This window comes from Balaenoptera musculus, chromosome 14 (genome assembly GCF_009873245.2).
Source record: "Balaenoptera musculus isolate JJ_BM4_2016_0621 chromosome 14, mBalMus1.pri.v3, whole genome shotgun sequence".
NCBI lineage: Eukaryota > Metazoa > Chordata > Mammalia > Artiodactyla > Balaenopteridae > Balaenoptera > Balaenoptera musculus.
Genome location: NC_045798.1, coordinates 2,307,149 through 2,319,568, shown reverse-complemented (window position 1 = coordinate 2,319,568; position 12,420 = coordinate 2,307,149). Strand labels below are relative to the sequence as shown.

Sequence of the window (12,420 nt, the reverse complement as noted above, 5' to 3'; positions counted from 1 at the left end):
TTGCAATTGTTTTTATTACCCTTTGTAGTTAATATATATTCCTGTATAAGGGTTGTTGCGGAGGTGGGTAGGACATGTAAAAAGCACTGGGTTTTTTCCTCTGTGGTAAATGTTTCTAGGGTCACTGTGCTTTGAGTCTGTTAGCTTTCTGCCTTGCTGTCAGATGTTTTCACAGCTTGCTTTCAGTATCTGACACCTCAGTCATAAAGTTGCTTAACTTAAAAGGCCTTATTTTTTTATATCTTTATCATGAGGGAAATAACACTTATCCTTGTAAGAGTTTAGAAAGATTAAGAAGACTGCAGCTTGAGATACTTAGAGTAGCTGGTGCAGGCAGGTAGGCACTTGAGTGGCAGCTGTTAATATGAATGTATTTTAAATAAAATTGACATAACCCTTTGGATACATTTTTGTATCTTTTTTTCCCTCACTAAGGGCATTTCGTCTGTCACTGCAGTTCAAATTTAAGAGTGGTACTCTGAGGTTTAGAATATGCCATGGTAGAATTATTGAAGACTTTCTGGCTTTATCACCGAGAACTTACATGGAATTTACAGTGTCTCTGAACTTTCTTCTAGTTTGATTACAGTCCACAGTTTGCAGATTGGTCAAAGGAAACAAGAGGTGCACCATTAATTAGTGTTAAGCCACTAGATAACTGGCTATTGATCTATACTCGAAGAAATTATGAAGCAGCCAATTCGTTGATACAAAATCTATTTAAAGTTACACCAGCCATGGGCATACAAATGAAAAAAGCAATAATGTAAGTTTATCAGGTCATTTCTGCTCTGAAAATTGATTAGCGGTCATTTGGAGGGTGTGGGAACTCAAACTGTTAATGAAACTATCAAAAACATTAGGTGATCTGAAAGATGCGATACAGTTCCCTGTAAGGCGGATGCAGAAATGTAGTTGAGTCACTAAGGATGGGTGGGAGGACAAACAGGACAAACTCAGACTAGTGCTGTTGTGTGTTAGAAACAGGCTTTTGACCACACGGCTGCTCCTGGTGTTGTATTTCATGTTTTATACGGAATTGTTTTGTGTGTCATAATCTATAGGAACCTTTCACCACACAGTACAGTTGTTGTTCCTTTTTCTGAATGTTGGATTACGTATTTCCGTTCTAGGATTGAAGTGGATGATAGAACTGAAGCGTATTTAAGAGTCTTACAGCAGAAGGTCACGTCAGATACCCAGATAGTAAGTAGCTACTTGATGTGGAGGCAGTTGACCTGGAATCAGTTGTTGTAAATCTTAGAACTTGAGTCCATTGTTGTAAATGTGATAATTAGGTTCCCAAACCGGTCACGACATACGTACTTGACCTACCTAAGATAGCTGAGTCAATGCGGCTTTACTTGTGCGCCTAGGAGCTTGTTGTTGTGCCCTGTGAACAAGGGGTGGAGAACAGCAAAGCCATCTTAAATTTTCCCGGACTCAGACGCTTTAATTATTCTAGAAAATCGGGGGGGAGAAAAGGCACAAGAGTAAAAAACAGTAACCAGCTGTTCAGCACACACAGTATAGTTAGGGTATCTGTAGTTACACTTAAGTATAATGAATGAGGTGGCAAAGACAAATTTAATGATAAACAGCATATCTGTGTTGCTTTAAACCCAAGAAATGAATTGGCTTCTTCTAATGGATTCCTTTTAGTCCTTTATCTCATACTTAAACGCCACAGGCAAACTACTGTTAGGTTGTCTGGAATAATAGAGACACCTAGGGTAGGAAAATGATTTTATTGGGGGCCATGGAAAGAAAGATAAGAATCTGAGAATGTAAATTGGAGAATACAGCAATGAGTTAAAGAGCTGGATTCAACTCCAAAACTTAAACTTGAATCCTCAAAATTTGGGCAGGTGTGGGTGGCTTGGTTGGTTGGTTGATTTTCCAGCCGTTTTGCGATGTACTTGACATGTAACATTGAGTTTTAAGTGTACAGTGTGATGACTTGATACGTGTATGTGTTGTGAAATGACGACCACACAGGGTTAGTTAACACCTCCATCACCTCCCATAATTACCGTTCTTTCTGTGTATGTGGTGGTAACACTCAAGAGAGCCACTTCCTTAGCACCTTTCAGGTGTATAATACAGCGCTGTTAGCTGCGATCACCACGCTGTACAGTAGGTCCTCAGAACTCAGCTTCCAGCTGCAAGCCTGTGCCCTTTGGCTACCATCTTCCAGTTGGGGGCAGGGGCCTGCTTAGATCAGGCACTTCAGCTTCCCCAGCGTTGCCCATGGACTTCCTAGGAAATTTCATCGTTTGATCGTATTCTCAAGCCAGAGCTTTAAAAGTTTAAAAGCCATGATTCTAGGTGGGTCATGAGTAAGAAAATTGTGAGCATTTTAGAAAATCTTTTATTTGTCCACCTGTAGGTTATCACTAATTTGTTTTGCCCTATTCCCTACCTCTAAAGTAGTCCAGGCTGGCAATAGAGCATATTTAACTAAGTTCTCAAGTTTTGAATTATTTGCTTAACATGCCTTCTTTATTAGTATCTATTACCTAGTTGAATGTAATGAGCATTAGCTAAAAGTTGAGGTCATACTTACTAGCTACATGGCAGAGATGAAAAGTAAAGTAAATGATTTTGTGGGTTTGGTTTGCTGTCTTCTTCCTTGAACTTAATTATCAAGTTTCCTAATTCTTTGTAATGAGGGCGTTTTGTTCGTTTTTAGGTTGTTTGTCTGTTATCAAGCAGTCGGAAGGACAAATATGATGCTATTAAAAAATACTTATGTACAGATTGCCCTACTCCAAGTCAGTGTGTGGTGGCCCGAACCTTAGGCAAACAACAGACTGTCATGGCCATTGCTACAAAGATCGCCCTGCAGATGAACTGCAAGATGGGAGGAGAGCTTTGGAGGGTTGATATGCCTGTAAGTTTGACTTAATTGGTGGATAAAAGTTTTCATTGTTATTTAAGAAAAATGGAATTTTTAAATACTGCTGGTACTCTGTTGTATCTAACATAACGATGTTTTTGTTAAAGCTAAAGCTAGCCATGATAGTTGGCATTGATTGCTACCATGACACCACAGCTGGACGGAGGTCAATTGCAGGCTTTGTCGCAAGCATCAATGAAGGGATGACCCGGTGAGTGGGCTTTGGTAGCTGCAGATTAACTGCTAGACGTAGGCAACACAGGCCACGAGTCCAGGGGCCAGCGTCTGGGGAGGACAGGGGTCGTGTTAATTCTTTACCTTGATTTCTCTTACGTTAGATCCAGTAAAAGAGAGAAGTTAGAAAAGGAAACCAGTTATTAGCTACCCTCCCATTTTTAATGTCCTTCACTGGCCCTTAACCTGATGTAGTGGTCAGACTGCGTTTCAGGTTATTTTAGTATTTGTATTTGCGGGGAGGATGCATCTCTTTAAATGTGACTGTCTCTAAAAACTTCTTTAATAATTTTATTGACCACTGAATGTAATTTCAAGTTGTCATGTTAACTTTATTTTGGAAAACCCACTTGAGTTTACCCAGTCACTTGTATTTCGACATAGTGAAATTATTTTTCAGTGCTTTTCTTAGAACTAATAGAATTGCCAAGAATAGGAAGAATGAAAATTGAAGCATTGATGTGATAGCGTTCCTAATGGGCATATTTCAAGGTGTTTTATCTTTTAGAAAAGTATCTTTTATCAAGAGCATAGTAGTAAGAGTGTGCTTCTGTGTGTTTTGAGGTGTAAACCTAGGAGGCATCTCTGGCTTAAATTTTATTTTCTTCTCAGTGATGGAATTATGGGACTGATTTATAATGAAAGAAAACTTTATGACGATTTCCTGTATCTTGTCCCTTCTGCTTAAGATTTCAAAAAGGAAGTTAAAGAACATGATTTGCTAAGGGTAACATAGATAAAGAATGATTCAAAAGTGAAAAACTTCTAGACAGTTGCATTCTCACCGCTGCCATGTTTTTTCTCTGAATAGCTGGTTCTCTCGCTGTGTATTTCAAGATAGAGGGCAAGAGCTAGTAGATGGGCTCAAAGTCTGCTTGCAAGGTGAGTCTCCTCTTGTGGTTTCCGTCTGGCCTCTGAACTAGAGTCTTCAAGAAATTGTCTTAAAGCTATGTTTCTGAAAAAAACCTGTGCCTAGAATTTGGTAGAAGCATATTTTTGTTCTGTGTTAATGTAGTTAAAACTTGTCTGGCTTTCTTTCAGCTGCTCTGAGGGCTTGGAATAGCTGCAATGAATACATGCCTAGTCGAATTATCGTGTATCGGGATGGCGTAGGAGACGGTCAGCTTAAAACATTGGTGAACTATGAAGTACCACAGTTTCTGGATTGCCTAAAATCTGTTGGTAGAGGTTACAGGTAAGCATGCGAAATGTAATCATTGTCTCTTTATAAAATTACACTTTTGGGGGCTTCCCTGGTGGCGCAGCGGTTGAGAGTCTGCCTGCCAGTGCAGGGGACACAGGTTCGAGCCCTGGTCTGGGAAGATCCCACATGCCGCGGAGCAGCTGGGCCCGTGGGCCACAATTGCTGAGCCTGCACGTCTGGAGCCTGTGCTCCGCAACAGGAGAGGCCGTGATAGTGAGAGGCCGGCGCACCGCGATGAGGAGTGGCCCCCGCTTGCCACAACTAGAAGAAAGCCCTCACACGGAAATGAAGACCCAACACAGCCATAAATAAATAAATAAATAATAAAAATTAAAAGTACACTTTTGTATCTTTGAAAATAATGTCACAGGGTGAACCGGTGAGAATCTAACCTTACAGGTGCGGTCAGACTTGAGGTAATGGAAGAGGTTTGGGTTGGGGGGGGTGTCTCGTGGAGAATTTTTCGTGGAGGAGGGGCAGGCTGGAAATGTAGAGGGGGAGCTCCTTCAAGGAATGACGCATGGAGATGCCTTTACCGATCGTCTGCTGCCGCCTTTCTCTCCTAGAGCCTTGAAGTACGAGGGTCTGATTACCCAGTACATCCGTAGGCATCCACAGAATTGGTTATTGGAATATGTATTCCAAATAGTCTTAACTTTTTTTTTCTACCTCACTGTACCGTAAATACTTGTTTGGTTTCTGTGTGAACTCAGCTGGCCTGGCGCTTGGTGGGTAAGATGATTGGCGTGTGTTTGGTCTCACAGGGGAGATGGTTCTGCTTCGCCCTTTTAGGCGGTCTGCACAGCCCAGGGTACTTAGTGCTCCTCATAACTGAATGCTGCCCGCGTTCTCCTTTGAAAGCTGTGCTGGGTTTCGCCCTCCTCTGCTCTCCTACAGAGGTCATTGTTCCTGCTATTGGGCGGTAAATTGCATGCCATCTCAAGATAGCTGTTTTAATAAGTTACATTGTTTAACTTTTGCTATTTTCTTTATCAGATTGTAAGGAGGTCCAGATCAGGGACTGTTTAGTAAGAGCTTAGCGCATAATGTATTAAAGATGTGTGGATTTGATTTTTAAGGGTGCTTAGGAAATCCAGGAGACCTGTTTCTATGTGCTTGCACTGATTATTTTTGCCAGACTTTTTCAGCCGGTATTTGTTATCATTATAAAAAATGAGGGATTTTGAAAGTCATCTGACTGCACCTGGGCTCGCTGTGATCTGTAGGCCCATGGGATGAGCATTGAGAGCGTATTCCTAGCTAACTTGGAGGCGCTTCCAGGTCTTCTTTGGCCAGATTCTGAAAGGCCTCTTCTAAGTGTTGATTCTGCACATTTCTTAAAATGAGACCATTATGCCATAAGTTCTCAGAGCTTGTCGGGGGTGTTTTTACCTCTTTTGAAGTAATCGCGTTTCAGATTAAAATGCTAATAGGCATTTTATAATATTTTGCAAATGAAGGTTAATGTTCTTTCCTGTCCTCTTAAAATTCCTAGTGCTTATATTTTCTCATTAAAATAATGGTATTTATTTTATTTTGGTTTCTGAAGTTTTGTAAGCCTTAACTTGTGTTTTCTCCCTTAGATTTTCTGTCCTTATGGGGAGGGGTGATGTGGTGGAAGGGAGTAGAGGAAGGGCTCAGATGAACCGCTGCTTTCTTAGGTTTTTTTTTTTTAGTTGTTTACTTCTTTAGCACTCAATTTTCTAGTCTTAGCTGCTTTTTTTCTCTTATCTAGAGAAAAGGAAAATTTCAAGAAGTGAAGAGTAGAGGTAATAGCGCAAGCTCATCTTATTTCCTCAGGCTGAATATTTGGGATACTGGAAACATAACACTGTTGTCCCTGCTGGGGCCTGCATCTCTGGTTCTTTGAGTCTTTTGAGCCCTTTGGGTTGGGTCCCAGAAGGACTGGCAGGAATAGTTCTCAAAGAGGAGACTCTAGCCCTGTAAGTGCGTATCTGTGGACGCGGCCTCCTCTCCAAGGGGGTGGAACTGGGCCCGAGGAGGCTGGTGGGACTTCCTGCTCAGCTTCCCTTGAGCGAATAGGAGCACATGTTGCAGGGAGGGAGGATGTAAACTGCTTGCTTGGACTGGTGTATAGCAGACCATTGCCTGAAGTGGATTTCACGTCGTGAACCGCGCTGTTGCTTGGTGGCTGCAGAGATTAGTGAGCAGGAGCCATATGTCTTAAAACCAGAGTCGGGTTAATCCCAGCTTTGCCTTCATCTGTGGAACGGGAGGCAACTTAACCGAGGCTGACGAAAGGAGTAAGTCAGAGTGTTTAATGTATGTCACACACTGCCCAGTAAGCACTCAATAAATAGTGGGCAATTCATCTAGAAAGAAGTTTGGAGTTGTATATAAAGTAGAACAATATCCAAGAATTATTCCTCACTTTGAAGAAATGCAGAGTTTGGACTGTAATATTTGTAGTTATCCTTAGAACCACAGTGTTTGTTTTTTAATTGAAATGTTGATGTTAACTTTTTATAAAGATGCATCATGGATTAGTTGATTTAGAATGTTTGGTATAAGGACAAATCAAAAAGTCACTTTAGCATACTTGTGACTTGTCTTTATGTCACCACATTTGCTAAATCATTTCTTGTGATGTCACAGGACTAAAATCCACTTTGTCTTTTGTTTTTTAATTTATTTATTTATTTATTTATTTATGGCTGTGTTGGGTCTTCGTTGCTGCACGTGGGCTTTCTCTAGTTGCAGCGACCGCGGGCTACTCTTCGTCGCGGTGCATGGTCCTCTCACTGCGGTGGCCTCTCCTGCTGCAGAGCATGGGCTCCAGGCTCACGGGCTTCAGTAGTTGTGGCTCGTAGGCTCCAGAGCACAGGCCCAGCAGTCGTGGTGCACGGGCTTAGTTGCTCCGTGGCATGTGGGATCCTCCCGGACCAGGGCTCGAACCCGTGTCACCTGCATTGGCAGGCGGATTCTTTTTTTTTTTAATTTTATTTATTACTGTTTATTTTTGGCTGTGTCGGGTCTTCGTTGCTGCGTGCAGGCTTTCTCTAGTTGCGGCAACCGGGGGCTACTCTTTGTGGCGGTGCGCGGGCTTCTCACTGCAGTGGCTTCTCTTGTTGCGGAGCGTGGGCTCTAAGCGTGTGGGTTCAGTAGTTGTGGCACGTGGGCTCAGTAGTGGTGGCTCGTGGGCTCTAGAGCACAGGCTCAGTAGTTATGGTGCATGGGCTTAGTTGCTCCGCGGCATGTGGGATCTTCCCGGACCAGGGCTCGAACCCGTGTCCCCTGCATTGGCAGGCAGATTCTTAACCACTGTGCCACCAGGGAAGCCCCACTTTGTCTTTTGATTCCTGAGACTGTGGCTCTGTTATATCCAGATCTGCTGTAGCTGGGCAGTGAGAGGTCTATTGTACATGGGTAGATAGTGATATTCCTAAAAAGTTCCTCCATTTACTTAAGTAGAATCACTTTCCTGCCCCTTGTATATTGGGTTACTTCTACCATGAAGGAGCACATTAAGTTTATGATTGAACAGAAGTTCCCATTTGGGGATCTTTCAGACCATCAGTCTAGACAGTGTGCTGTGAACTACCTACCCAAGTCAGACATCACCAGCCAGGTCCATACTGCATGTGAAGCCCTCTGCTTCCCAGTGTTTACAATAAAGTATATTTATGTTCTTAAGGAACTAATGTTCCAGCTGGAAAAAGAGCACAGGAAACTTGAGGTATTGAAAATCATAATATTTATCAAAGTTTATTACATGCCAGCACCCATCTAAGTGCTTGACGTGTTCTAATTCATTTATTCCCAAACGGATATGTGTATACAGTGTGACTGTGTCAGACAGTGAATCTGAAATGAACCTTTAAGAGATGGATAGAAAGGGTATTCAAGCTGAATGCATACTGGCAGTTACAGGGCTGCCCTCAGGAGAGCCAAAAGGCATGTAGAGGCAGTGGATCTAACGTGACACAGAGCTGAAAGCTCCCTAGGCGAGAGGAGTTTAGTCTTGACATGGGAAACCACCTGCAGAATGGGGCAGGGGAGGGAGAGGGGAAACGGCAGTATTCTGGTGCTGCTGTGTGGTGGGCTGAGGAGTGACTGAGCCGGGAGAGACAGAGATCCCCGATATGCTGTCAGCCAGTCATTTTGAAAGGCAGGAAGTTAGACTTTGAGACTGCTCAAATTAGCTTACCTGTCAAAGATTTTAGAGTTAATATCTTACTTTCCACACAGAAGAAAATGCCCACTGAAAAGGCTTTCAAACTGTGAACTTTAAAAACATGCTGGGTTTAACATTTTCATGAGACAGGTATGTCATATGCTTGGTTTAATGATTAAACATCTACATGACCTTGAGTCACAGGGCCCAAATATGCCATTTTATTTTCTACTCACAGTATTTTCCTGGCCCTAACTCCACGCCCTTACAAGTTGTGGAATCTTCCTTCACAACTGGGATAGCTAGTATGCCCCAAGAGGGATGTGTGTTTCCTTTTAAATGGAGTGTATGAATGTATGAATGCTTCAGTGTCCCGAAAATATGACTGACTAAATGCAGTTACATTCATCACCGTCTTAAGCCCAAGACTGACGGTCATTGTGGTGAAGAAACGAGTGAACGCCAGATTTTTTGCCCAGTCTGGAGGAAGACTTCAAAATCCACTTCCTGGAACAGTTATTGATGTAGAGGTTACCAGACCAGAATGGTAAGTTCTGTATTAGATGAAGATTGGTTTCTGTTTTGTTTTTTAGCATAGCCTCTGTACTTTATCACCTTTAACACATTTACTTGATAGTTCTTATACTTTATTTCTTATAAATACTAAAGTCTTTCATTAGTTTGATCTAATAATGCCCATGATTTATTAACTTAGTCTCTGAAATGGTGAACAGAGGTTTCTGTGCCATTTCTCTCTGGGGGGAGGCGGGTTATTGTTTGTGCTATTAGTTATACATACTGAGTTTAAGAACAGCTGCTCTAGATTGCTTTTGCATTTTTTTTTTTTACATATGTAACCTCATCCATAGATTGTTATTTTCCAATCAAAATTTTTAGATCTGTGGTGCACTTAGTTACCCACAGGTCAGAGTGTGTCATCTGAAACACAGTTGCAGGTAGAAAAGTGGCTTCTGAGCAAACACTTTTTACGTAACCGAGAGCTGCACTCTGCCATAAGAAAGCCAACTAGAACATTCAGGGGCACACGGTAATGATCTTATTAGCACATGAGGATTCAACTGTAAAGTCATGAAATTTGGTTCCTCAAAAACCCCTTTGTGGGGGATGGAGTACAAGGCAGCAAGTCATGTTCACGACAGCAAGTCATTGGTCCACGTTGATGCCCTCTTCATGAGCGTGAACAGCTGTGATGGTTCTGTCTTCATACATAAATTTTTGGAGCCCTTTTTAAAAAGGGCAACTTTAATCAGGGTAAAGTGTCAGCCTAGGTGCAAAGTTTAAATGTGGAACACTTCTCCTGTGTGAACCTTAGGTAAATGAGGCATTACTGTACTAAATTTATGTAGACAAATGATAATACAGGTTTTAGTTCTATTTAGTCCTGTTATCTGACAATGTATAGAAATTTTTATTTCAAGATGCATTATCTTGGATTGTGTCTTTCTCTCGGGCAGGTGTTAGTTATCAGAAGGATTCTAACCTGTTGGGGAAAATCACTGAAGGAGGAAGACAGAATGGCCAAGATAGTAACTAAGATACTACAGTTTCACTTCCTGTAGGATTCTCTTTAATGATTCAGAGCGACCTCACGATACTTCTAACATTACTACTACTCTGATAACCAAAGCTCAGCTGTAACGTTGACCTAAAGACATAATTTTTTTTTAACAATTTGGGTAAAATCCAAGTTGAACTATGAAGTGTGAAAAAATTTGATTACTTTTTACTAGATGTTCTTTAAAACTTAACAGCTGCTGTTACTACTCAAATACTTGGAGAAGTCCACTTTGAACGATAATAACGTGCCTAAACTGGGAACAGAGGTTTTGAGTCTAGCTCTTTTGTGATTTCTCTGTTCTTTTGGGCACGTCATTTAACATTTCTGGAAGCCTCATTTTGCTAAATAACAGTAATCTGTTGTAGATCAATTCTGATTTTAAAATTTGTCTAGTTTCAATGGACATAATAAATTAGAGTTAATTTTTTAATATCTGTATCAGGTCAGATTACAATATCTCTGGACTGATGTTTAATTGGTACCAAAAAAATGAAAAAACAAACAAGTGAAAACCTGATGTTCCTTTACGTTTGCACACTTGGTTCTCGATTCTAGAGCCTGTTGCCACCCAGCCATCGCCCTCAGATGTGGAGCGGAAACGGCGACCCGGCTCAGTGGCACCGTCGTGACTAGCAGCCGTGTCGGATGTTTGTTAATGCCCCGAGGCATCAGTGATAGATGTTTAAAAATATAAATAGTAGTAGTATCTTAAACCTCTTTCACACGTAAGCATTCCAAAATGGTTCGTGAATAACAAGTTCTGAATTCAAGGAAGCACATTATGTTTTGAGAAGATGACGTTACATTTTAGTATACCCGATCTTTTCACTGTAAGAAACTTGAGCCATCTTAATTTTAGCTTTCAAAAAGATGAGCCTTACACCCATGTGTTTCTTTCTTTTGTAATCCCAGGTATGATTTTTTTATCGTGAGCCAGGCAGTGAGAAGTGGTAGTGTTTCTCCCACACATTATAACGTCATCTATGACAACAGTGGCCTGAAGCCAGACCACATACAGAGGTTAACTTACAAGCTATGTCATGTCTATTATAACTGGCCAGTAAGTATTTTTTTAATTGATGTTTATTCACATCAATGAGACTCACTTTTCAAAATGGAATTGCTGTGTTGTCTAAGGCTTTTACAGTTAATACAGAGATTTCAATTTAGAGAGCTAGATTCAGAGTAACAGAACCTTTTCTTTTCCCACTGAAGGGTGTCATTCGTGTTCCTGCTCCTTGCCAGTATGCCCACAAACTGGCTTTCCTCGTTGGCCAGAGCATTCACAGAGAGCCCAACCTGTCACTGTCAAATCGTCTTTACTACCTCTAACCTACAGAAGAAGACAAGATGTAGCGGTTTGTTTTCTTTGTGAAATTATAACTTGGGGATTTTTTTAAGCTTCTGTTTTTTAACTGTTATCTTTCCAGGTGAAACTTGGGAAGGAAATTAGGAGATCTAGAGTCTTATTTCTAACAGTGCTATTAATTGACTTATTTTATAGGTAAAAATTAGGATTTTATATTTTATCTTGTTTGATTCTCGTAAATAGGCTGTGAGGATTTTTTGTTTTGAAAAAAAAGTGTGGATAAGGTGCTTTGTATTATAAACAGACTCTTAAAGTATTGGAAAAGTTGGGATTTACTTGAAAGTGCTTTCAGGAGTGAGCAAGTCCTACTTGTAAGGCTATATTAACCTTACTTTTGAAATATTTATTTTGAATTTAAAGGAGAGAAAAGGCATAAGGTGGAGGCTCAGCACAGTCATAGGTAGGATTTTATTTGAGCGTCTGATGATCTCATTTTAAAGAAGAAGCTGCCATTAAATAACCTATACAAGGTATAGGAAAGGCGTGAGACTGTGGAGAAATAGGCTTATTTTTATTTCATTTTGGGGGCTAGGTGTCATGGGGGTTAAAAAAGAAGATAGTTGAAAGTTTTAAATTTCTGTCCAAAGATACATTTTAAGACTCCTTAATAAAAGAGGCCAGTAGTCTATATTAACATTACTGTTTTTTTGCAACTGGGACATCATTCCATTTGTTATAAAATAAAATTGCAGTGATTGTCATCTTGTTTGAATAACAGTGTAGTTTTTGTTTTTACTGAAAGCATATGCATTTTCTTTCCATTTATTATATTTTTTAAAACTGCTGGAGAGTGCACTCAGAGGACACAATTCCATTTATAAAAGCTAAATTTGTGTTACTTATGAACTTCAGAGTAAAACTGTCAGGAAACGCTGCCACCTCAAAATTAACAGTATAAGACTGGAAATCCTTAACTTGTAAGAAAATGCAGACTAAGAAGTCTGTGTTTTTGTGAAGTTGACAGTTGTAATTATTCACACCTACACACGTGTAGGAATTT

General features: G+C 40.7%; 1 protein-coding gene across 2 annotated transcripts in view; it reads left to right on the top strand.

The window, feature by feature from the left end:
• Window positions 1-12,420, top strand: part of PIWIL1 (piwi like RNA-mediated gene silencing 1) — a 34,774-nt gene that overhangs the window by 16,137 nt on the left and 6,217 nt on the right. The window contains exons 12-20 of one of the 2 annotated variants that reach the window (XM_036823585.1): window positions 579-766; window positions 1,134-1,206; window positions 2,693-2,893; window positions 3,007-3,110; window positions 3,945-4,015; window positions 4,175-4,328; window positions 8,894-9,019; window positions 10,964-11,111; window positions 11,267-11,409. In XM_036823585.1, the coding sequence (XP_036679480.1) occupies window positions 579-766; window positions 1,134-1,206; window positions 2,693-2,893; window positions 3,007-3,110; window positions 3,945-4,015; window positions 4,175-4,328; window positions 8,894-9,019; window positions 10,964-11,111; window positions 11,267-11,383 (1,182 nt within the window). In that variant the 3' untranslated portion in view covers window positions 11,384-11,409. Of the gene's footprint in view, window positions 1-578; window positions 767-1,133; window positions 1,207-2,692; window positions 2,894-3,006; window positions 3,111-3,944; window positions 4,016-4,174; window positions 4,329-8,717; window positions 9,020-10,963; window positions 11,112-11,266; window positions 11,410-12,420 lie in introns of those variants that run through there. The other variant, XR_005016223.1, reaches the window with a different exon arrangement.